Genomic DNA, 26,123 nt, shown 5'->3' on the forward strand with positions numbered 1-26,123 from the left:
CATGGCTGTGTAAACTCGGGAATATCCTTAGTACTTCTACGTCTTGGTAAAACTAAAGCGGCTATGCAACTAAACATCAACTGATGAATATAATAATCTTCACCAAACCATGCATCATCTTCTTGCTTTTATGGGGATGCCTCTGCCAATACAAATTCAGAAGGGAATAATATACATTGGATATTATAGAGGACATGCATGCATATATATCACAGAATTCAGGCTGGTGTGTTTACAGATTGTATTACCTGTAGGTGTTGACACGGGCGAACTAGCAGGCGCCGGAGACACGGGAGAAGCAGGGGGCGCTGGAGTGGAACTAGGAGGAGCCAGCGGCGGTAGGGTTTGAGCTGTGAAACATCACCATGAATTCATTAACGATCCACACGGAACGAAAGAACAAAACCGTAGCAAAGGCACACGTAAAAGCTGCGACTTACTGGAGCACGTGAGAAGCGTCCCTAGTGGCAGCATGGCGCCGCACCTGAGCGGAAGGATGAGCATCCGGATCGGATCGATGGGCCTGGGGAAGAGCTTGCTCATGCCGCCGTTCATGCCGTGGCAGAGGCAGATGGGCGCGCCGCTGATGACCGACTTGAGGCCGTCGCAGCACGTGGCCGGGGGCGCGACGACGGTGATGTTGGTGAGGTAGTCCACGCACGGCGCCATCTGCATCAACGGCGTCAGGCACTCTGCGGGCGGTGGCGGCGCTGGGGCGGCAGCAGAGCCAGCGCTGGGCGGAAAGTGTGGGATGCCGGGAGATGGTGGAGCGCCTGGCGCGCCGGGGAGCGGCCCGAACAACGGTGGAAGGCCGGGGATCTGAGGCAGCGGCGGGAAGGGGAAGCCGCCGAACAATGGCGGAAGGCCGGGGATCTGAGGCAACGGCAGGGAGAAGCCGGGGGCGCCTCCGGCCTGGGCGGCGGCCTTGGACGAAGGGTCTGCTTCTTCTTGGTTCCCGGTTGTGGTCGTGAACCCCTGGACCCTCGCTTCGGACGGCGGCAGCGTCGCCGCCACGGCCGCGAAAGCGAAGAACAATGCGATGAGCTTGGAGATCGCCATTGCTTGCGTGGGGTAAGGAGCGGCTGGAGCCTGGAGGTATAGGTCGATGTGGGACGTACGAGGTTCTCCTCATGCTTCATTTATAGTGCTCGGTACAGATAGAAAACACTTGAAAATTCATGAAATACTTTGAACCGTTATCCTTAGGAGTCAAAGGTGCTGGGCCGCTAGCTTTTGCTTTCTAGACTTACAATATTTCTCGTCTCTACTATAGAGATAGCACGGAACATTTTTTTTGAAGAAACAAATGTCAAGATATTATATATAGTTCAGCCGAAAAAAAAGATAGTTCGTAACCTAAAAAACGTACACTTTTCTTTGAGGCAACTAAAAAAATGTACACGCGAACCAACCTGTGGTTGGATGGTTAGAAGGACTGTGATATCTCCAGCCCATTAGGATTCAAATCCTGATGCTCGCATTTATTTCAGGATTTCGGCACAGTCTTTCGAAGGTGCTCATAGGATAGGGTGTGCGTGTGTGCGTTCATAAAAATAAGTGTATGTGCGTGTATATAAGCGCTTGCGTCTGTACTGTGTTAAAAAAATGTACACATAAAGCCATGGAATGAGACCCGGTACAGGAGCCGCTTTGTGCGAGTCCTTAGCTTCTCTCGCCTGAAGGATTTTTTCCCTTGAATAGCAATTAGGCCGGCTTGTTTATCTATTTTTTTTGTGCTCGCTCGTACGCGATCACTTCGCCGGTTTGAATGCGTCTTTTTTTCCCTTCTCTAGTTTTTATGTTTGTTTTTGTTTTCACCAGGTATTTCGCTTCTTTATCTGTTTTTATATTTTATTTTATTTTACTTTATTTGTATTTATTTTTGTCTTGGTTTTCACTGGCCTTTTCTTTCCTTCTTCTTTTTCTTTGGTTTTCTTTTTATCTTTCATATTTTCCATCGGTATTCTTCGTTTTCTTCCTTGGTTTTCACTGATTTTCATTCTTTTTGTAGTGTTTTTCTTCAGATTTTTTCCTTTCCTTTCTTTTGATTTCCATTGTTTTTTTTTCAGTTTTTTTGCTTATCTTTGTTTTCCTTTTGTTTATATATAAGAAAATTTGATCATGTATTTTAAAAATTGTAAACATGTATATAAAAAGGTTGATCATGTATACAAAAAATGTGGAACCTACATTAAGCAAAAGTAGACATAAAAACATATATTTTTCAAAAAGTATTTATGTATTAAAAATGTGATACATGTGTTTAAAAATGTTCCTGGTGTACACGAAAATGTACATTGTTTGTGAAAAAATATTTTATTGCTATTTAGAAAATACCTAACACATGAACAACATTGTTTTATACACATCAACAACTTTTACACGTTTAACATGTTTTAAATAGAAGATCGACATTATTTTCATACATATATTTTGTATACATTTAATATTTTTCAAATGCTTAACATTGTTCAAACGCTTGATTAAGAGTGTTTAAATACATGATCAACTTTTGTCATACACATTGTATATTTTCTGTATACATGAGAAACATTTTCTATACATGTTTAACATATTTTCAAATGCTTGATTAAGATTTTTCAAATATTTTATGAAACTTTTCTGATTCTGGTAAAGAAAAAGAAGGAAAACTAAGCCATTAAGTCAACCCTGCCAAGAGCAGCTAAAACATGACTCCAACTACGAAAAACCTAATACCAGCTTTTCTTACTTTGTTTGAAGCCATTTCTTTTCCTTCGAACCGTCTCCAGAGCTAGAGCCCCAATCCTTTGCTCCCGCTCGCGCATTCCCTTTATTCGAAACCAATCCGGAATCGAATTGCATTCTGTACAATAAAAAATAGACTAGCTTTTCCACTTGGATCTTGTCTTGCTTGCTAGAAGAGAGTAATCTCCTGGACCACCTTTGCAAGCCAGATAGCTAGCGATCACTCTACAATGATACAGGCGGATGAAGTACCTATCCCTTATCATATTCCAGTGGATCAGGTAGTTCCGGTTGTAGTCCCAGGGCTTTCAATTACTACTACTTATGATGTTTTTCGTTCTATTGAAATCCTGCGTCGAGCCGGTGTTTCATTGATTAATACTGGGCACATCACTTTTCATATGCATTTATTGACCGTTCGGTAAACTAGACTCGAAACTATCCTATTTTTAAAATGAAGACCCATCATAAAATTATGGCACAACCATACGACGAGTTGTTTTAATGAATGTGATTTTTGTAATATATTTAGAATATTTCGAGCTTCGGGCGAGGCTGCCCTACATCGGGCTTTTTGATTTTTAGCCACCATTTACTTTGCACTTTGATAATTTGCCACTCCTTACATTGTAATTGATTCTTTACCACTCTTTACTTTGCACTTTGATTTTTAGCCACTTTTTCACACAAAAACAATACTTACAAATGATTGACATAATATATGCATAAAATAGTGGACCAAAATACCCTTCTGCTAGTTTGACCAGTGTACTCAGCCGATTCACCATTGCATCCGGTACCCGTTCACCGCCCCCGCCGGCGCCGCCGTCCTCTGCTGATAGCAGCCGTCGGCGGCTGCGTCGTTGGAGTACCAGATGTCAGCCGAGACGCACCGTGGGGAGGCCCCAGGGCGCCGCTCTAGGCCACCGCCACCCGGTGGCTCGCCTGCAGGTCGCTCCCGATGGGATCGCGCTGCGGGGACCTCGGCCCGCCTCAGGCGCATGGCTAGCCACTACACCTGTGCCGGATGCGTCTCGGGAGGGCCCTAGGTGCCGCTCCGGTCTTCTGCAGGGATCACGGGGAGCCTCCCCATGGTCGGAGGTACGCGCGAAGGATAGGTAGGGTGGGCTCCGGCGACGGGCTTCCCGCAGCTCGGAGGCGTGCGACAGGGCGATTGGGGGCTGGTTATCTTGACAAGTTAGAGGGATCGGGGTCGGTGGCGCTGCCGGCGACAGGAAGCTGGGGGCTGGGGCACAGGGTCAGGCAAGCCAGATGGGGAATGAGCTCCTCTCCCGTGTCCAGTGCCTGTCAATTGGGAGGCAGCAGGGCAGGGCGGAGGGATTTGGAGAGGATGTCTAGGAGGTGAGCCGTGCCGTCGGCGGTGATGGAGCGGAGTGGCCTATGCTATAGTCGCCGTCGTCGTCTCCTATCTCTCTGGAATTAGTGTCGTGAGTGGTCAAATGGGATGGGGGCAGCCGGGCAGGGGCAATCTCGGGTTTATTCGTGGGCAGGGGCAAATCTTCCAAGTCCCAACTAAGGAATGGCAAAAAAGCAATTACGAAATAAGGAGTGGCAAATCGTCAAACTCCAAACTAAATCGTGGTAAGGAATCAAATTGCCCCCCTACATCTCACGATAGGCTATAAGCGAGACATATGCGCGCCAAAGATCCACCACCATCGTGAACATGCCAATATGCGAACGGGCCTGAATAGTGGAAAACAGAGGCCCGTTGTGCCTATGAGAAGAGAAAGAAGGGGCCATGCTTCTGTTCTCTCTCGCCCAAGTCATCGCTACATGCTCTAGTCGGCAGCTGGTAGTCACCGACCCGAGGAAGCAACAACATGATGTCGGCTTCTTTACAGTTGGGTACCTTCTTGATAGCACATGGATAATGAGAAATGCCCTTTTGTTCCTGGGTGTACATACACCCTATATGGGAAAAATTAATATTAATAATTCAAAAAAACTCAAATGTCTTTTTGAAATAAGTTTGACTTTCTTTTGCACTAGTATGTAAATTTTTGCGAATAAAAACCACTGTTGACTTCAGTTGAAAAAACAAATTTATTGCTGTATACAAGTCACTATTCACACTTTTTTGGCCTAAATTTTTTCTTTCTGAAGTCAACTTTTTTTTCTTTTGTGGAAATTTTTAAGAGTATAATAACAGTCAAGTTTATTTTAAAAATATTTTAAGAATGTTTTACTATTTTTTTCTCATATAGGGTTTATATACACCCATAAATCAAACATCCTCTTCCACGGATAATTGCATATTGTAGGATTGCATATGTAGATAACGTCAACTGGACGACCCTCGCCGAAAAAGCTAAATGGTGGCCGAGCTTCATGGAGGCGAATTTTATTAAAACTCAAAATTTGTACTTTCACGTTTCAAAAAATGAATACACGTATACTGACACACATAATGTACATGTGTGCAAATTTGCATCACAGAACACATTGAAATGGGAGCTACAAAAAAAACATGTGGCTTTTCAACACATGCATTGTTCATTCTGAAAGTCCATGATTTTTTCCAGCTTGCAATTCAAGGTATTTCATGGTGTTGTTTTTTCAGATCTTTTTTAAACCGAAAGTTCATTTAAAAAAAGGCCTCCCTGGCGCTCGGCCTCCAAAATACCCTACCCTCACCTGCTTTGCGAAACTAATATGTATAATAGACATTTGTTTTTGCAGGGTGGGGCGTTGTAGAGGCCGGGCTCCATGGAGCCCGTTTTGAAGAAAAATCAAAATATATTTAAAAGTTTCAAAAAATGTCATTTTTTATATAAATACATGCATTTCTTCAAGTATGTACAAAGTTTCACCAAGTAATTCGATTATTTGCATGCTACATAAAAATACCTGGCCCAAAAACAACAAAGAAAAAACCCATTTTAATCTGTGTATTTATCTTTTTGTGTACGTTACATATGAAAATATATGTTCATGAAATTTATACTTGTATCACTAGTAGAAAAGGGGGCTTTTGTCCCGGTTGGTAAGGGCCTTTAGTCCCGGTTTTTGAACCGGGACTAAAGGGTCGTTACTAATGCCTCCCCATTTAGTCCCGGTTCTTACACGAACCGGGACTAAAGGAAATTTTATGATTTTTTTTTAAATTTTTTTTGCTATTTTTTTTGATTTTCAAATTTCTGAATTATTTTAACCTCTAATCTCTAATCACCACCCCTCATCACTGCTCAATTTATCCTCTAATCTCTAATCACCCCTCATCATTCCAAATCATCTAACTTCCCGGACGGTCACCCATCCTCTCACTACTCCAGCCTGAGCATGCTTAACTTCCGGGTTCTATTCTCCCTCGTTTCCAAGTCTGCACATGTTGTTTTCCTGACAATAGTAAGATGTCAATCCTATTAACCCTTAGGAATTTAGCTTGAGCATGAAGTGACACATTTCACTGTTTGAGTTTGAAACTATTGTTTTAAAAAACAATAATTATTTAGTAACACTAATATTTCTGGAATAATTAGTTTGACCATTGTTTGACCACAGTTTGACCAGATTTGACCAGATTTGACCAAAATTCAAAACAACTGAAATAATTATTTAGTAACACTAATATTCTAGAATAATTAGTTTGACCATTGTTTGACCACAATTTGAATTTTTTTGAATTTTTTTGCCTCTCCAGATCTTAAAAGCCCCGTATCTTTTTTTCTGTTAGGTTTTTGAGGATTTTTCATATAAAAAACTTTTTCATCCGAGTTCGTATGCAAAAGTTATGCCCATTTTAAGAAATTCCAGAGAGATTTTGCAAATAAAGTCGAAATTCATATTTGTTAATTTTCCCAACAACTAGACCACATATCACATGGGAAACTTATTTTATTTTATTTTTTTGACACTTCCATCATTTTCTTTTGTTTTTTCTAAAACTGAAAAGGCGGTCGGGAGGGGGGGGGTAGAGTTTGAAAATGGGACCTTTAGTACCGGTTCGTGCCATGAACCGGTACTAATGCCTCAAAGCCCATTAGTACCGGTTGGTGGCACCAACCGGGACTAAAGGTCTAACCTTTAGTCCCGGTTGGTGCCACCAACCAGGACTAATGGGCATCGCACCCTTTAGTCCCGGTTCGTGGCACCAACCGGGACTAAAGGGCCCAGGTGAACCGGGACTAATGCCTTAGCCGCACGAACCGGGATAAATGCTCACATTAGTCCCGGTTCGTGACTGAACCGGGACTAATGTGAAAACTGCCCTGTGACCAAAGCCCTGTTTTCTACTAGTGTATACTACAAATATACATCTATGTATATACTTTTTTTTGAGATTTTTTCAATGTGTGAAAATAGTATTTTTGCTGAAAAATAAATAAACAGCTCTATGGAGCTCCGCCTTTGTATGCACTTTTCGTTTTCTTGCAAGCATATACTTGTAACAGTAATGATTTCATCACATTTTCCCAAATGTTGGGAGCGAATTAAACCCCATATCTTTTTGTTGCAGGAATTTAAACCCCATATCTGGTTGCACAATCGGGTTTGCTTTCCTAGAATCGGCGTTGAACGTGGGTCGCCAACCAACAAGGTTGGGCGGCAAGAGGCCACCGTAGGTTTGTTTTCCCTCTTTGCAATTGCTTGAAATTTATTCACACATGTAAAAACTTTATTTTTCTTGTTACGATGATTTTCCACTTCACTCTGAAATTATATGAACTTTTCAAATATTTCAGACTTATGTTTCATTAAGTAGATATACCCATATCTGCTCAAATCATCTGTGAAGGTGAGAAAATAACGATATCCGCCACGAGCCTCAATATTCATTGGACCACATACATCTGTATGTATGACTTCCAACAAATCTGTTGCTCTCTCCATAGTTCCGGAGAACGGCGTTTTAGTCATCTTGCCCATGAGGCACGGTTCGCAAGTATCAAGTGATTCATAATCAAGTGATTCCAAAATCCCATCAGTATGGAGTTTCTTCATGCGCTTTACACCAATATGACCTAAACGGCAGTGCCACAAATAATTTGCACTATCATTATTAACTTTGCATCTTTTGGCTTCAATATTATGATTATGTGTATCACTACGATCGAGATCCAACAAACCATTTTCGTTGGTGTGTATGACCATAGAAGGTTTTTATTCATGTAAACAGAACAACAATTGTTCTCTAACTTAAATGAATAACCGTATTGCAATAAACATGATCAAATCATATTCATGCTCAACGCAAACACCAAATAACACTTATTTAGTTTCAACACTAATCCTGAAAGTATAGGGAGTGTGCGATGATGATCATATCAATCTTGGAACTACTTCCAACACACATCGTCACCTCTCCTTTTACTAGTCTCTGTTTATTCTGCAACTCCCGTTTCGAGTTACTACTCTTAGCAACTGAACCAGTATCAAATACCGAGGGGTTGCTATAAACACTAGTAAAGTACACATAACTAACATGTATATCCAATATACCTTTGTTCACTTTGCCATCCTTCTTATCCACCAAATAGTTGGGGTAGTTCCGCTTCCAGTGACCAGTCCTTTTGCAGTAGAAGCACTTAGTCTCAGGCTTAGGACCAGACTTAGGCTTCTTCACTTGAGCAGCAACTTGCTTGCCGTTCTTCTTGAAGTTCCCCTTCTATCCCTTTGCCCTTTTCTTGAAACTAGTGGTCTTGTTAACCATCAACACTTGATGCTCTTTCTTGATTTCTACCTTCGTCGATTTCAGCATCGCGAAGAGCTCGGGAATTACTTTCGTCATCCCTTACATACTATAGTTCATCACGAAGTTCTACTAACTTGGTGATGGTGACTAGAGAATTCTGTCAATCACTATTTTATCTGGAAGATTAACTCCCACTTGATTCAAGCGATTGTAGTACCCAGACAATCTGAGCACATGCTCACTAGTTGAGCGATTCTCCTCCATCTTTTAGCTATAGAACTTGTTGGAGACTTCATATCTCTCAACTCGGGTATTTACTTGAAATATTAACTTCAACTCCTGGAACATCTCATATGGTCCATGACATTCAAAACGTCTTTGAAGTCCCGATTCTAAGCCGTTAAGCATGGTGCACTAAACTATCAAGTAGTCATCATATTGAGCTAGCCAAACGTTCATAACGTCTGCATCTGCTCCTGCAATAGGTCTGTCACCTAGCGGTGCATCAAGGACATAATTTTTCTGTGCAGCAATGAGGATAATCCTCAGATCACGGATCCAATCCGCATCTTTGCTACTAACATCTTTCAACATAATTTTTCTCTAGGAACATATCAAAAATAAACACAGGGAAGCAACAACGCGAGCTATTGATCTACAACATAATTTGCAAAATACTATCAGGACTAAGTTCATGATAAATTCAAGTTCAATTAATCATATTACTTAAGAACTCTCACTTAGATAGACATCCCTCTAATCATCTAAGTGATTACGTGATCCAAATCAACTAAACCATGTCCGATCATCACGTGAGATGGAGTAGTTTCAATGGTGAACATCACTATGTTGATCATATCTACTATATGATTCACCCTCGACCTTTCGGTCTCCGTGTTCCGAGGCCATATCTGCATATGCTAGGCTCGTCAAGTTTAACCTGAGTATTCCGCGTGTGCAACTGTTTTGCACCCGTTGTATTTGAACGTAGAGAATATCACACCCGATCATCTCGTGGTGTCTCAGCACGAAGAACTTTCGCAACGGTGCATACTCAGGGAGAACACTTTTATCTTGAAATTTTAGTGAGAGATCATCTACCGTCAATCAAAGCAAGATAATATGCATAAAGGATTAACATCACATGCAATCAATATAAGTGATATGATATGTCCATCATCATCTTGTGCTTGTGATCTCCATCTTCGAAGCACCGTGCTCGTGATCTCCATCTCCGAAGCACCGTCATGATCACCATCGTCACCGGCGCGACACCTTGATCTCCATCGTAGCATCGTTGTCGTCTCGCCAACTATTGCTTCTATGACTATCGCTACCGCTTAGTGATAAAGTAAAACAATTACATGGCGATTGCATTTCATACAATAAAGCGACAACCATATGGCTCCTGCCAGTTGCCGATAACTCGGTTACAAAACATGATCATCTCATACAACAAATTATATCACATCATGTCTTGACCATATCACATCACAACATGCCTTGCAAAAACAAGTTAGACGTCCTCTACTTTGTTGTTGCAAGTTTTACGTGGCTGCTACGGGCTTAGCAAGAACCGTTCTTACCTACGCATCAAAACCACAACGATAGTTTGTCAAGTTGGTGCTGTTTTAACCTTCGCAAGGACCGGGCATAGCCACACTCGGTTCAACTAAAGTGAGAGAGACAGACACCCGCCAGTCACCTTTAAGCAACGAGTGCTCGCAACGGTGAAACCAGTCTCGCGTAAGCGTACGCGTAATGTCGGTCCGGGCCGCTTCATCTCACAATACCGCTGAACCAAAGTATGACATGCTGGTAAGCAGTATGACTTATATCGCCCACAACTCACTTGTGTTCTACTCGTGCATAGCATCAACGCATAAAACCAAACTCGGATGCCACTGTTGGGGAACGTAGTAATTTCAAAAAAATTCCTACGCACACGCAAGATCATGGTGATGCATAGCAACGAGAGGGGAGAATGTTGTCCACGTACCCTCGTAGACCGACAGCGGAAGCGTTATCACAACGCGGTTGATGTAGTCGTACGTCTTCACGATCCGACCGATCAAGTACCGAACGCACGGCACCTCCGAGTTCAGCACACGTTCAGCTCGATGACGTCCCTCGAACCCGATCCAGCTGAGTGTTGAGGGAGAGTTTCGTCAGCACGACGGCGTGGTGACGATGATGATGTTCTACCGACGCAGGGCTTCGCCTAAGCTCCGTAACGATATTATCGAGGTGTAATATGGTGGAGGGGGGCACCGCACACGGCTAAAATATCGTATATCAATTGTGTGTCAAGAGATGCCCCCTGCCCCCGTATATAAAGGAGCAAGGAGGAGAGGGTCGGCCAAGGGGAGGTGGCGCGCCCAAGGGGGGAGTCCTACTCCCACCGGTAGTAGGACTCCTCCTTTCCTTGTGGGAGTAGGAGAAGGGAAGGGGGAAGGAGAAAGAAGGAAGGGGGCGCCCCCCCTCCCTAGTCCAATTCGAACTAGCCCATGGGGAGGGGTGCGGCCACCCTTTGGGGTCTTTCTCTCCTTTCCCGTATGGCCCATTAAGGCCCAATACGAATTCCCGTAACTCTCCGGTACTCCGAAAAATACCCGAATCACTCGGAACCTTTCCGAAGTCCGAATATGGTCGTCCAATATATCGATCTTTACGTCTCGGCCATTTCGAGACTCCTCGTCATGTCCCCGATCTCATCCGGGACTCCGAACTCCTTCGGTACATCAACATACATAAACTCATAATAAAACTGTTATCGTAACGTTAAGCGTGCGGACCCTACGGGTTCGAGAACTATGTAGACATGACCGAGACACCTCTCCGGTCAATAACCAATAGCGGAACCTGGATGCTCATATTGGCTCCCACATATTCTACGAAGATCTTTATCGGTCAAACCGCATAACAACATACGTTGTTCCCTTTGTTATCGGTATGTTACTTGCCCGAGATTCGATCGTCGGTATCTCGATACCTAGTTCAATCTCGTTACTGGCAAGTCTCTTTACTCGTTCCCTAATACATCATCCCGCAACTAACTCATTAGTCACAATGCTTGGAAGGCTTATAGTGATGTGCATTACCGAGTGGGCCCAGAGATACCTCTCCGACAATCGGAGTGACAAATCCTAATCTCGAAATACGCCAACCCAACAAGTACCTTTGGAGACACCTGTAGAGCACCTTTATAATCACCCATTTACGTTGTGACGTTTGGTAGCACACAAAGTGTTCCTCCGGTAAACGGGAGTTGCATAATCTCATAGTCATAGGAACATGTATAAGTCATGAAGAAAGCAATAGCAACATACTAAACGATACGTGCTAAGCTAACGGAATGGGTCAAGTCAATCACGTCATTCTCCTAATGAGGTGATCTCGTTAATCAAATGACAACTCATGTCTATGGCTAGGAAACATAACCATCTTTGATTAACGAGCTAGTCAAGTAGAGGCATACTAGTGACACTCTTGTTTGTCTATGTATTCACACATGTATTATGTTTCCGGTTAATACAATTTTAGCATGAATAATAAACATTTATCATGATATAAGGAAATATATAATACTTTATTATTGCCTCTAGAGCATATTTCCTTCAGCCCCAGCCCACTAAGGGCTGGTTCCCTTCCCACTTCAGTCCATGGGGCCCTCCGGGATAGGTGGCCCCACCCGGTGGACCCCCGGGACCCTTCCGGTGGTCCCGGTACAATACCGATAACCCCCGAAACTTTTCCGGTGGCCGAAACTGGACTTCCTATATATAATTCTTCACCTCCGGACCATTCTGGAACTCCTCGTGACGTCCGGGATCTCATCCGGGACTCCGAACAACTTTCGGGTTTCCGCATACTAATATCTCTACAACCCTAGCGTCACCGAACCTTAAGTGTGTAGACCCTACGGGTTCGGGAGACATGCACACATGACCGAGACGCCTCTCCGGTCAATAACCAACAGCGGGATCTGGATATCCATGTTGGCTCCCACATGTTCCACGATGATCTCATCGGATGAACCACGATGTCGAGGATTCAATCAATCCCGTATACAATTCCCTTTGTCAATCGGTATGTTACTTGCCCGAGATTCGATCGTCGGTATCCCAATACCTTGTTCAATCTCGTTACCGGCAAGTCTCTTTACTCGTACCGCAATGCATGATCCCGTGACTAACTCCTTAGTCACATTGAGCTCATTATGATGATGCATTACCGAGTGAGCCCAGAGATACCTCTCCGTCACACGGAGTGACAAATCCCAGTCTCGATCCGTGTCAACCCAACAGACACTTTTAGAGATACCTGTAGTGTACCTTTATAGTCACCCAGTTACGTTGTGACGTTTGGCACACCCAAAGCACTCATACGTCATCCGGGAGTTACACGATCTCATGGTCTAAGGAAAAGATACTTGACATTGGAAAAGCTCTAGCAAATGAACTACACGATCTTTGAGCTATGCTTAGGATTGGGTCTTGTCCATCACATCATTCTCCTAATGATGTGATCCCGTTATCAATGACATCCAATGTCCATAGTCAGGAAACCATGACTATCTGTTGATCAACGAGCTAGTCAACTAGAGGCTTACTAGGGACACGTTGTGGTCTATGTATTCACACATGTATTACGATTTCCGGACAACACAATTATAGCATGAACAATAGACAATTATCATGAACAAAGAAATATAATAATAACCATTTTATTATTGCCTCTAGGGCATATTTCTAATAGTCTCCCACTTGCACTAGAGTCAATAATCTAGTTACATTGTGATGAATCAAACACCCATAGAGTTCTGGTGTTGATCATGTTTTTCTCTAGGGAGAGGTTTAGTCAACGGATCTGCTACAGTCAGGTCCGTATGTACTTTACAAATATCTATGTCTCCATTTTGAACACTTTCACGAATGGAGTTGAAGCGACGCTTGATATGCCTGGTCTTCCTGTGAAACCTGGGCTCCTTGGCAAGGGAAATAGCTCCACTGTTGTCACAGAAGAGAGTCATCGGGCCCAACGCATTGGGAATCACCCCTAGGTCGGTAATGAACTCCTTTATCCAGACTGCTTCCTGTGCTGCCTCTGAGGCCGCCATGTACTCCGCTTCACATGTAGATCCCACCACGACGCTTTGCTTGCAACTGCACCAGCTTACTGCCCCTCCATTCAAAATATACACGTATCCGGTTTGTGACTTGGAGTCATCCAGATCTGTGTCGAAGCTAGCGTCGACGTAACCCTTTACGACGAGCTCTTCGTCACCTCCATAAACGAGAAACATATCCTTAGTCCTTTTCAGGTACTTCAGGATATTCTTGACCGCTGTCCAGTGTTCCATGCCGGGATTACTTTGGTACATTCCTACCAAACTTACGGCAAGGTTTACATCAGGTCTGGTACACATCATGGCATACATAATAGACCCTATGGCCGAGGCATAGGGGATGACACTCATCTTTTCTCTATCTTCTGCCGTGGTCGGGCATTGAGCCGTGCTCAATTGCACACCTTGCAATACAGGCAAGAACCCCTTCTTGGACTGATCCATATTGAACTTCTTCAATATCTTGTCAAGGTACGTACTCTGTGAAAGACCAATGGGCGTCTTGATCTATCTCTATAGATCTTGATGCCTAATATATAAGCAGCTTCTCCAAGGTCCTTCATTGAAAAACACTTATTCAAGTAGGCCTTTATACTTTCCAAGAATTCTATATCATTTCCCATCAATAGTATGTCATCCACATATAATAAGAGAAATGCTACAGAGCTCCCACTCACTTTCTTGTAAACACATGCTTCTCCATAAGTCTGTGTAAACCCAAACGCTTTGATCATCTCATCAAAACGAATGTTCCAACTCCGAGATGCTTGCACCAGCCCATAGATGGAGCGCTGGGGCTTGCATACCTTGTTAGCATTCTTAGGATCGACAAAACCTTCCGGCTGCATCATATACAATTCTTCCTTAAGAAAGCCGTTAAGGAATGCCGTTTTGACGTCCATTTGCCATATCTCATAATCATAGAATGCGGCAATTGCTAACATGATTCGGACGGACTTCAGCTTCGCTACGGGTGAGAAAGTCTCATCGTAGTCAACCCCTTGAACTTGTCGATAACACTTAGCGACAAGTCGAGCCTTATAGATGGTCACATTACCATCCGCGTCTGTCTTCTTCTTAAAGATCCATTTATTTTCTATGGCTCGCCGATCATCGGGCAAGTCAGTCAAAGTCCATACTTCATTTTCATACATGGATCCTATCTCGGATTTCATGGCTTCTAGCCATTTGTCGGAATCCGGGCCCGCCATCGCTTCTTCATAGTTCGAAGGTTCACCGTTGTCTAACAACATGATTTCCAGGACAAGGTTGCCGTACCACTCTGGTGCGGAACGTGTCCTTGTGGACCTACGAGGTTCAGTAGTAACTTGATCCGAAGCTTCATGATCATCATCATTAAATTCCTCCCCAGTCGGTGTAGGCACCACAGGAACATCTTCCCGCGCTGCGCTACTTTCCGGTTCGGAAGGGGTGACTATCACCTCATCAAGTTCCACTTTCCTCCCACTCACTTGTTTCGAGAGAAACTCTTTCTCCAGAAAGGACCCATTCCTGGCAACAAAGATCTTGCCTTCGGATCTGAGGTAGAAGGTATACCCAATGGTTTCCTTAGGGTATCCTATGAAGACACATTTTTCTGACTTGGGTTCGAGCTTTTCAGGTTGAAGTTTCTTGACATAAGCATCGCATCCCCAAACTTTTAGAAACGACAGCTTAGGTTTCTTCCCAAACCATAATTCATACGGTGTCGTCTCTACGGATTTCGACGGAGCCCTATTTAAAGTGAATGCGGCAGTCTCTAAAGCATAGCCCCAAAATGAGAGCGGTAGATCGGTATGAGACATCATAGATCGCACCATATCCAATAGAGTGCGATTATGATGTTCGGACACACCGTTTCACTGAGGTGTTCCAGGCGGCGTGAGTTGTGAAACGATTCCACATTTCCTTAAGTGCGTACCAAATTCGTGACTTAAATATTCTCCACCACGATCTGATCGTAAGAACTTTATTTTCCTGTCACGTTGATTCTCAACCTCACTCTGAAATTCCTTGAACTTTTCAAAGGTTTCAGACTTGTGTTTCATTAGGTAGACATACCCATATCTACTTAAGTCATCAGTGAGAGTGAGAACATAACGATATCCTCCGCGAGCCTCAACACTCATTGGACCGCACACATCGGTATGTATGATTTCCAATAAGTTGGTTGCTCGCTCCATTGTTTCGGAGAACGGAGTCTTGGTCATCTTACCCATGAGGCATGGTTCGCACGTGTCAAATGATTCGTAATCAAGAGACTCCAAAAGTCCATCTGCATGGAGCTTCTTCATGCGTTTGACACCAATGTGACCAAGGCGGCAGTGCCACAAGTATGTGGGACTATCGTTATCAACTTTACATCTTTTGGTATTCACACTATGAATATGTGTAACATCACGTTCGAGATTCATCAAGAATAAACCATTGACCAGCGGGGCATGACCATAATACATATCTCTCATATAAATAGAACAACCATTATTCTCGGATTTAAATGAGTAGCCATCTCGCATTAAACGAGATCCAGATACAATGTTCATGCTCAAAGCTGGCACTAAATAACAATTATTGAGGTTTAAAACTAATCCCGTAGGTAAATGCAGAGGTAGCGTGCCGACGGCGATCACATCGACCTTGGAACCATTCCCGACGCGCATCGTCACCTCGTCCTTCGCCAGTCTCCGTTTATTCTGCAGCTCCTGTTTTGAGTTACAAATATGAGCAACCGCACCGGTATCAAATACCCAGGAGCTACTATGAGTACTGGTAAGGTACACATCAATTACATGTATATTGCATATACCTTTGGTGTTGCCGGCCTTCTTGTCCGCTAAGTATTTGGGGCAGTTCCGCTTCCAGTGACCACTTCCCTTGCAATAAAAGCACTCAGTCTCAGGCTTGGGTCCATTCCTTGGCTTCTTCCCGGCAACTGGCTTACCGGGCGCGGCAACTCCCTTGTCGTCTTTCTTGAAGTTCTTCTTACCCTTGCCTTTCTTTAACTTAGTGGTTTTATTCACCATCAACACTTGATGTTCCTTTTTGATCTCCACCTCCGCTGATTTCAGCATTGAATATACCTCAGGGATGGTCTTTTCCATCCCTTGCATATTGAAGTTCATCACAAAGCTCTTGTAGCTCGGTGGAAGCGACTGAAGGATTCTGTCAATGACCGCTTCATCCGGGAGATTAACTCCCAGCTGAGACAAGCGGTTGTGTAACCCAGACATTCTGAGTATGTGCTCACTGACAGAACTATTTTCCTCCATTTTACAACTAAAGAACTTGTCGGAGACTTCATATCTCTCGACTCGGGCATGAGCTTGGAAAACCATTTTCAGCTCCTCGAACATCTCATATGCTCCATGCTTCTCAAAACGCTTTTGGAGCCCCGGTTCTAAGCTGTAAAGCATGCTGCACTGAACGAGGGAGTAATCATCAGCACGTGATTGCCAAGCGTTCATAACGTCTTGGTTCTCTGGGATGGGTGCGTCACCTAGCGGTGCTTATAGGACATAATCTTTGTTGGCAACTATGAGGATGATCCTCAGGTTCCGGACCCAGTCCGTATAGTTGCTGCCATCATTTTTCAGCTTGGTTTTCTCTAGGAACGCGTTGAAGTTGAGGGCAACGTGGGCCATTTGATCTACAAGACATATTGTAAAGATTTTAGACTAAGTTCATGATAATTAAGTTCATCTAGTCAAATTATTCAATGAACTCCCACTCAGATAGACATCCCTCTAGTCATCTAAGTGAAACATGATCCGAGTTAACTAGGCCGTGTCCGATCATCACGTGAGACGGACTAGTCAAGATCGGTGAACATCTCCATGTTGATCGTATCTTCTATACGACTCATGCTCGACCTTTCGGTCTTCCGTGTTCCGAGGCCATGTCTGTACATGCTAGGCTTGTCAAGTCAACCTAAGTGTATTGCGTGTGTTTCGAGGCCATGTCTGTACATGCTAGGCTCGTCAACACCCGTTGTATGCGAACGTTAGAATCTATCACACCCGATCATCACGTGGTGCTTCGAAACAACGAACCTTCGCAATGGTGCACAGTTAGGGGGAACACTTTCTTGAAATTATTATAAGGGATCATCTTACTTACTACCGTCGTTCTAAGCAAATAAGATGCAAAACAAGATAAACATCACATGTAATCAAATAGTGAGATGATATGGCCAATATCATTTTGCTCCTTTGATCTCCATCTTTGGGGCGCCATGATCATCTTCGTCACCGGCATGACACCATGATCTCCATCATCATGATCTCCATCATCGTGTCTTCATGAAGTTGTCACGCCAATGATTACTTCTACTTCTATGGCTAACGTATTTAGCAATAAAGTAAAGTAATTTACATGGCGTTATTCAATGACACGCAGGTCATACAAAAAATAAAGACAACTCCTATGGCTCCTGCCGGTTGTCATACTCATCGACATGCAAGTCGTGATTCCTATTACAAGAACATGATCAATCTCATACATCACATATATCTCATTCATCACATCCTCTTGGCCATATCACATCACAAGGCACATGCTGCAAAAACAAGTTAGACGTCCTCTAATTGTTGTTGCAAGTTTTTACGTGGCTTCTATAGGTTTCTAGCAAGAACGTTTCTTACCTACGTAAAACCACAGCGTGATGTGCCAATTTCTATTTACCCTTCATAAGGATCCTTTTCATCGAATCCGTTCCGACTAAAGTGGGAGAGACAGACACCCGCTAGCCACCTTATGCAACTAGTGCATGTCAGTCGGTGGAACCTGTGTCACGTAAGCGTACGTGTACGGTCGGTCCGGGCCGCTTCATCCCACAATACCGCCGAAACAAGATAAGACTAGTAGTGGCAAGAAAAATTGACAACATCTACGCCTAGAACTACTTTGTGTTCTACTCGTGCATAGTAACTACGCATAGGCCTGGCTCATGATGCCACTGTTGGGGATCGTAGCAGAATTTTAAAATTTCCTACGCATCAGCAAGATCCATCTATGGAGTATACTAGCAACGAGAGGAAAGGAGTGCATCTACATACCCTTGTAGATCGCGAGCGGAAGCGTTCTAATGAACGGGGTTGATGGAGTCGTACTCGTCGTGATCCAAATCACCGATGACCGAGTGCCGAATGGAAGGCACCTCCGCGTTCAACACACGTACGGAGCAGCGACGTCTCCTCCTTCTTGATCCAGCAAGGGGGAAGGAGAGGTTGATGGAGATCCAGCAGCACGACGGCGTGGTGGTGGATGTAGCGGGGATCTCGGCAGGGCTTCGCCAAGCTTCTGCGAGAGTGAGAGGTGTTGCAGGGAGAGAGGGAGGCGCCAGGGGCTGTGGTGCTGCTGCCCTCCCTCCCCCCACTATATATAGGGACCCCTGGGGGGGGCGCCGTCCCTGGGAGATCAGATCTCCAAGGGGGGGCGACGGCCAAGGGGGAAGGGGGGTGGCTTCCACCCCAAGTCAAGTGGGGCGCCCCCCACCCCAGGGTTTCCAACCCTAGGCGCAGGGGGAGGCCCATGGGGGGCGCCCCAGCCCACTAAGGGCTGGTTCCCTTCCCACTTCAGCCCATGGGGCCCTCCGGGATAGGTGGCCCCACCCGGTGGACCCCCGGGACCCTTCCGGTGGTCCCGGTACAATACCGATAACCCCCGAAACTTTCCCGGTGGCCGAAACTGGACTTCCTATATATAATTCTTCACCTCCGGACCATTCCGGAACTCCTCGTGATGTCCGGGATCTCATCCAGGACTCCGAACAACTTTCGGGTTTCCGCATACTAATATCTCTACAACCCTAGCGTCACCGAACCTTAAGTGTGTAGACCCTACGGGTTCGGGAGACATGCAGACATGACCGAGACGCCTCTCCGGTCAATAACCAACAGTGGGATCTGGATATCCATGTTGGCTCCCACATGTTCCACGATGATCTCATCGGATGAACCACGATGTCGAGGATTCAATCAATCCCGTATACAATTCCCTTTGTCAATCGGTATGTTATTTGCCCGAGATTCGATCGTCGGTATCCCAATACCTTGTTCAATCTCGTTACCGGCAAGTCTCTTTACTCGTACCGCAATGCATGATCCCGTGACTAACTCCTTAGTCACATTGAGCTCATTATGATGATGCATTACCGAGTGGGCCCAGAGATACCTCTCCGTCACACGGAGTGACAAATCCCAGTCTCGATCCGTGTCAACCCAACAGACACTTTCAGAGATACCTGTAGTGTACCTTTATAGTCACCCAGTTACGTTGTGACGTTTGGCACACCCAAAGCACTCCTACGGCATCCGGGAGTTACACGATCTCATGGTCTAAGGAAAAGACACTTGACATTGGAAAAGCTCTAGCAAACGAACTACACGATCTTTGAGCTATGCTTAGGATTGGGTCTTGTCCATCACATCATTCTCCTAATGATGTGATCCCGTTATCAATGACATCCAATGTCCATAGTCAGGAAACCATGACTATCTGTTGATCAACGAGCTAGTCAACTAGAGGCTTACTAGGGACACGTTGTGGTCTATGTATTCACACATGTATTACGATTTCCGGATAACACAATTATAGCATGAACAATAGACAATTATCATGAACAAAGAAATATAATAATAACCATTTTATTATTGCCTCTAGGGCATATTTCCAACAGAAGCCGCTCCACCTGCTGCCTCTGTCTTCCAATGCTGCTCCACAAACGATGCTCCCAAGAGAGAAACGACACCGCAGTACTGCCATCGTCCGATCTGGAAGACCACCCCGAGCAACACGAGTGGGTTGACAGCCATTGCACCACGATGCCTTCATCAAGGTAATGGCGCAGAACGCCGCCATTGCCTGCCATCGGCTCGGTTTTCACCGGCAACCATGTCTTCCCGACTAGCAGCTGGAACTAGATGACGGATCCCGAGATCTGACCATCCAGCCTCAGGCCGACCACCTCCGACGGAGGAGATGTCCACCACCGCCTGCTGCACCGGCCAGATCCGATCTGACCAGAGGTGCCACCAAGCCGCCGCCCGCCGCCGCTCGTGACTGGGCTGCCCGACGCGCCGCAGTCGCCGTCGCCCGAGATAGGGCCAGCCACCGCCGCCGCCGCCGCGGCCATCACCGTCGCCGTCAGATCTGCCACGCCTACGCATGCGCAAGGGACTCCGCACCACCCGTGAGACGCGGGAGAGAGGAGGATCCCCGCCACCGCCGTCGGTCCCCGGGTGCATCCCAACGGCGTCCTCTGGCGGCGGCGGGGTGAGGGAAGGTGGATTCGGGAGCGGGGGCGGCTAGGGCTGGGTACCCGCCCGAGTCGCCCGAGCGGGGGCGACGCGGGGGTCGAACATATGTCCATCAATGTGTTGCATAACAAATTTAAATTTCACTTTTGGATTAGTGTCGATTTATACACCTTTGAGTTTGATCCTTGTATGTAGGGTGTGTGGAGTTTCCAGGCACTTCGTGTGGCGACCCTAGCTTCACTGGCGGCGACGGTGTCACCTACTACTTCCACGGCAGGAAGGACCAGGATTTCTGCATCGTCTCCGACGTCGATCTCTACGTCAACGCGCACTTTATCGGCAACCACAACCCCGTGAATAAGAGGAACTTCACATGGATACGAGCCATCGGTGTCACCTTCGGCGACCACCGCCTCTATGTAGGCGCTCGTAAGGCCGTCGTGTGGGAGGAGGACGAGGACCACATCGAGATCACCTTCAACGGACAGACGTCGCCAACAATGCCCAGTGGGTGTCCAAGGCCCAATCCGGTCTATCCGTGCAACGCACAGACGTCGTCAACTCCATCAAGGTGGATCTCGCCAATGTGTTCAGCATCTCGGCCAGCGCCGTGCCGATCACGGACGAGGACTCTAAGATCCACAGCTATGGCAAGACCGCGAAGGACAGTCTCGTCCACCTTGACCTTCGCTTCAAGTTCCATTCCCTCAGTGACGTTGTCGATGGCGTGCTTGGCCAAACCTATCGGTCCGACTACGTCAATAAGATGAATGTGACTGCCAAGATGCCCATCATGGGTGGCGCGCGAAAGTACTTCTCGTCGGGCCTCTTCTCCGCAGATTGTGCCGTCTCCAAGTTTCGGCACATTGGTGGTGTCCATGCCTTGGCTGCGTAAATGGACCCCCAAGGATAATACGACAAGCATGCTACTAGTACTAGTTGAGTGTGTGTAAGGACTGCCCGCAAAAAAATAAGAGAGTGTGTGTAGGGACCACACGAGAATAAATAAGCTCTATGAAGCTAGTCGATGTACATCGACGTCATTAACTCCAGTGTCATTCCTAGTTCCAAATATGTTTGGAAAGTAAAAGTTCCTTTGAAGATCAAAGTGTTTATGTGGTTTGTACATAAACAAGTCATTTTAACAAAGGACAACTTGGTTAAGCGCAATTGGACAGGATCTACTAGGTGTAGTTTCTGTGATCGGGACGAGACCATTAAGCACCTCTTCTTTGAGTGCCCGCTGGCAAGAGTTTTGTGGCGCACCGTGCAAATTGCTTTTAACATCACTCCTCCGAATTCGGTGGGTACGTTATTTGGAACGTGGCTTGACGGGATTGAGCCCGACACAGCTAGACATATTCGTGTAGGAGTATGTGCGTTGTTATGGGCAATTTGGAACTGCAGAAATGATTTGACTTTTAACAGAACAACAACTATTCATCTTTTGCAGGTTTTATTCCGAGCTACGGCGCTGCTCCGTATGTGGTCCTTACTCACTCCCATGGAGGCCAGGGAGCGTTTGGTTACTGGATCTGTCCGGTGGGAGATGGTAGCGCGGGATATTTTCAACCGGTTTGGATGGCGGCCATGTAATAGGATAGGCGATTAGTTTACCTATCTTTGTTTTGCCAGCCGGTTGTGGCTCTATGGCCTTTTTTGCGGCGTGGAGGCTCTTTGTGAGTTCGTCTTTATTTTGTTTTGTTTCCAGACTTTTAGATCTTGTTGAACCTTTTTACTTATTTATTAATGTGGTCGTATGCATCGTTCTGATGCAGAGGCCGGGGAGTCTCCCTTTTCGAAAAAAAATGAAGCTAATGTTTTACAACGATAATGTTAGTCTGGATATGAATCAACGTACTATCCATGATTTATTCATGTTCTCCGAAATATTGAGTATGTTAACGAGGGTTAATTGAATCTATGCCACTACAACTTTCATGAGTTGGCGAAATGTCATTACAATTCTGCACATTGGGAAAATGCCGTTACAATTCTTTCATCCTCCACTATATGCCATTATGTTAAATTTGAGACACAAATACCCTTGTCTTCCTCCTTTCACCCTCTCATCTTCTTCTACCAAACTGACCTGCCATTAACTCCGGCTAGCATGGGGCTGTGCGGAAAATAACTTCCAGCACCGACCATGCATAATGTATGGGGCCGTGCGACTTCGCGGATGGCCGCGGATAGGTTGTGCAACCGCCGCAGCCGTCTCCCACGAGAATGCAGCCCGGTCGTCATGTACGCACAATTTTTACAACCGAGATATGGCGTCATGTCATGCCGGCAAGACATGCATATCGACGCCACTCAATGATGCAACTTCTATGGAATGCATGAGAGCAGTCGCACAAGTTTGTGACTCCACCATTGTCTGCCAGGCAGCTCCTCCATGTAGACCGGGCACTGGGCAAGTCAAAAATTTGGCCTTACCGCAAACAGGGCAAGCCAAAAATTTGGCCTAAGAAAATTTTGGACTTACCCCAAACAGGGGCACGTCAAAAATTCAGCCTAAGAATAAAATCGACTTACCCCAAATGGGATCAAGTCAAAAATTAGCCTAAACACATACAAGTAAAAATGACAGCATGAATCTTGACAAAAGAATCAACGGTCGGAAAATTGCCTTATCCAAATTTAAAGTTTAGGCGACTTACATACAGCTAAAGTGACAAAAATTATACGGTTGGAATCATCTTTTGAAAACAAATCCATTGATATACTTTTTGTAACATATTCAAATCACATTTTTAGTTCTATAAATGTTCAAAGTTTGATCCAGAATACAAGCGGCCTAACAGACCCAGCTGAGAAATCCTGGGTGAGCCAACATTTTGGCCTCATGAACAAATGACCAATTCTCTCGGAAAAAAAAGACCAATTCTCTCGGAAACTGCAGAGAGACAGCTGCGGCAGCGGCCGCGGATGATGAGATGAGGAGGCAAAGGTGCGGAGCGTCACTTGTGTGAGGGCTTGGAGCGGGAATCCAGGAGCCGGTGGATTGAGGTACTGCTCCAGTATGCGGGTGCATTTGGATCCCTTGCCAGTTTACCTCGCTAGGCAAAGCTAGCCTTGCCGACGGAGGCTAGCCGATTTGGCTCGCTCACTCCATAGAACAAAAGGCTTGCAACCGCTCGCAACAAGGCAAGCTAGCTCAGGAACCAAATCCGATGGTCCCTTGCTTGGCCAGGCTAAGCAAGCGCTTGCCGAATAACTAAACGTTCTGTTAATAACGTGAAGAAGCAGTGACATGCATTGCATGCCGTCGGCAGCTGGTTTACTACACTCTAAAATCTAAGTGCATGCATACTGTAGTGTAAGACTATAGTATGTGTAGCTGGCTATATATGTCAACTGGACGACCCTGGCTTGGTCAATATATTCCAGCAAGTTGTGAGCACCTTTCCTTCCCCTACTTCACTTCCCAAAACAAGTCACTTGACCTCCAATTAACCTTTCTGTCAATGTCAAAGTCACGGCCATCCATCCATCTCCTATAAGAATCCCTCGCTACCAAGCACTACTCCAAGATCATCTCGATCGACCACCCAGCCGTGTCGAAAAGCAGCAATGTCTCAGGTACCGCAGATTGGGTGGTTCTGCAGCTTGGTGGCGGCGACGCTCGCGGTCGGCGTCATGGGTCAGCCACCTTCCCCTTCCAACTGGTTCTGGGAAACTCCACCTTCGTGGGACGGGACGCCTCCCCAGCCCGAGGTCCCGTCCTACGCCAACGGCCAGCTCTCTCCGGCCAACTACAACAAGCCCAACCGCATCTTCATCTGCGACGACGACTGGGGCAAGACCTGCGTGGCGCAGTGCCCGGACCTCTGCCCCAAGTCCTGCGAGATGTCATGCAGCTACTGCGAGACCTCCTGCAGTACGTCCACTACTATGCATGCACCCACATATATACACGCAGCAAAATACGTACTATATTCTTCTTTTACTGCTGATTACTTAGCATCGTCGATCCATCGATTCGTAGTGATCGAGTTTGTTGATGTGTACGTGTACGCATGCAGGGTGTGCGAACTACCCCGGCACCTCGTGCGGCGACCCTAGCTTCACCGGCGGCGACGGCGTCACCTTCTACTTCCACGGCAGGAAAGACCAGGACTTCTGCATCGTCTCCGACGCCGACCTCCACATCAACGCGCGCTTCATCGGCAACCACAACCCTGTCAACGAGCGCACCTTCACGTGGATACAGTCCCTCGGCGTGAGCTTCGGCGATCACCGCCTCTTCGTCGGCGCTCGCAGGGCCATCGAGTGGGACGAGGAAGAGGACCACATCGAGATCACTTTCGACGGTGAACCCATCAACATAGACACCTCCAACAATGCACGGTGGGTCTCCAGGACCCTAGCTGGTCTATCCGTGAAGCGCACGGACGCTGTCAACTCTGTCAAGGTGGATCTCGCGGGCGTGTTCAGCATCTCGGCCAGCGCGGTGCCCATCACCGACGAGGACTCCAAGATCCACAGCTATGGCAAGACCATGAAGGACAGCCTGGTGCACCTTGACCTCCGCTTCAAGTTTCATTCCCTCACAGACGTCGTCGACGGTGTCCTTGGCCAGACCTACAGGCTGGACTATGTCAACAAGATGAATGTCACTGCTAAGATGCCCATCATGGGCGGCGCTTCAAAGTATCTCTCCTCGGGGCTCTTCTCGACGGACTGTGCTGTCTCCAAGTTCCACCGTAGCGGTGGCGCCAACCATGTTCGTGCCTTGGCAGCATAATTGAAGCCCCCAAGGAGATACGCATATCTACTCTACCATGGAATAAGGCAGTGAGTGACGCCAGCATCGTGTGAGTGTAACGATCTCACGATGATAAAAATGATAAATAACCCCTATGAAGCTATTATTGTAAAATGAATGTGAACCGTTAATTTGACCGTGGATCTTCATAACATCCATTTTAAGAAAAGTTGGAGTGCATTAGGGCATCTTCAACACGGACCCTCAAACTGGCCGCATACATCCGAACCACACGGTTTGAACGTGTTGTGCCATCCAACGCAGTCTGCATCGGTCTGCCAAGAGAAAATGGGGGAGGGCTTTGCGGGCGTCTGGACCACTGCCATGCCCGCTCCTGACTATCCTGTCCAACTCAAAACCCTCCACCCACGCCCGCCCGCGTTCCCGCCCTTTCGCCAGCTGCCCGCATTCATGCCTCTACAGGGTGGCCGCTCCGCAATGACGCTGGCCCAGAGCGGACGCGACCTCTCACTGGCGTCGCCATTAAAGCGCCGCCGGTCGAGAGAGCCGCCTGCGCCGGTGTCCGCGCCCGTTCAATGCTGGAGCGATGTTCACTATATGGAAAGGATATCTACCACACCCGTT

At 46.1% G+C, this 26,123-nt stretch overlaps 1 protein-coding gene and 1 pseudogene across 1 annotated transcript; both read left to right on the plus strand.

Annotated features, from left to right (window-relative positions):
- The first annotated feature begins 20,675 nt into the window (after positions 1–20,675).
- On the plus strand, positions 20,676–22,363 carry LOC109749148 (uncharacterized; annotated as a pseudogene).
- A 1,959-nt stretch (positions 22,364–24,322) lies between these two features.
- Positions 24,323–25,705, plus strand: LOC109749141 (uncharacterized). The gene is made up of 2 exons (XM_020308128.4): positions 24,323–24,650; positions 24,796–25,705. The coding sequence occupies exons 1-2, from the start codon at positions 24,344–24,346 to the stop codon at positions 25,515–25,517; spliced, it is 1,029 nt and encodes a 342-aa protein (XP_020163717.1). The 5' UTR covers positions 24,323–24,343; the 3' UTR covers positions 25,518–25,705.
- The last annotated feature ends 418 nt before the right edge of the window (positions 25,706–26,123 follow it).

This window comes from Aegilops tauschii, chromosome 5, assembly GCF_002575655.3.
Source record: "Aegilops tauschii subsp. strangulata cultivar AL8/78 chromosome 5, Aet v6.0, whole genome shotgun sequence".
NCBI classification, from domain to species: domain Eukaryota; kingdom Viridiplantae; phylum Streptophyta; class Magnoliopsida; order Poales; family Poaceae; genus Aegilops; species Aegilops tauschii.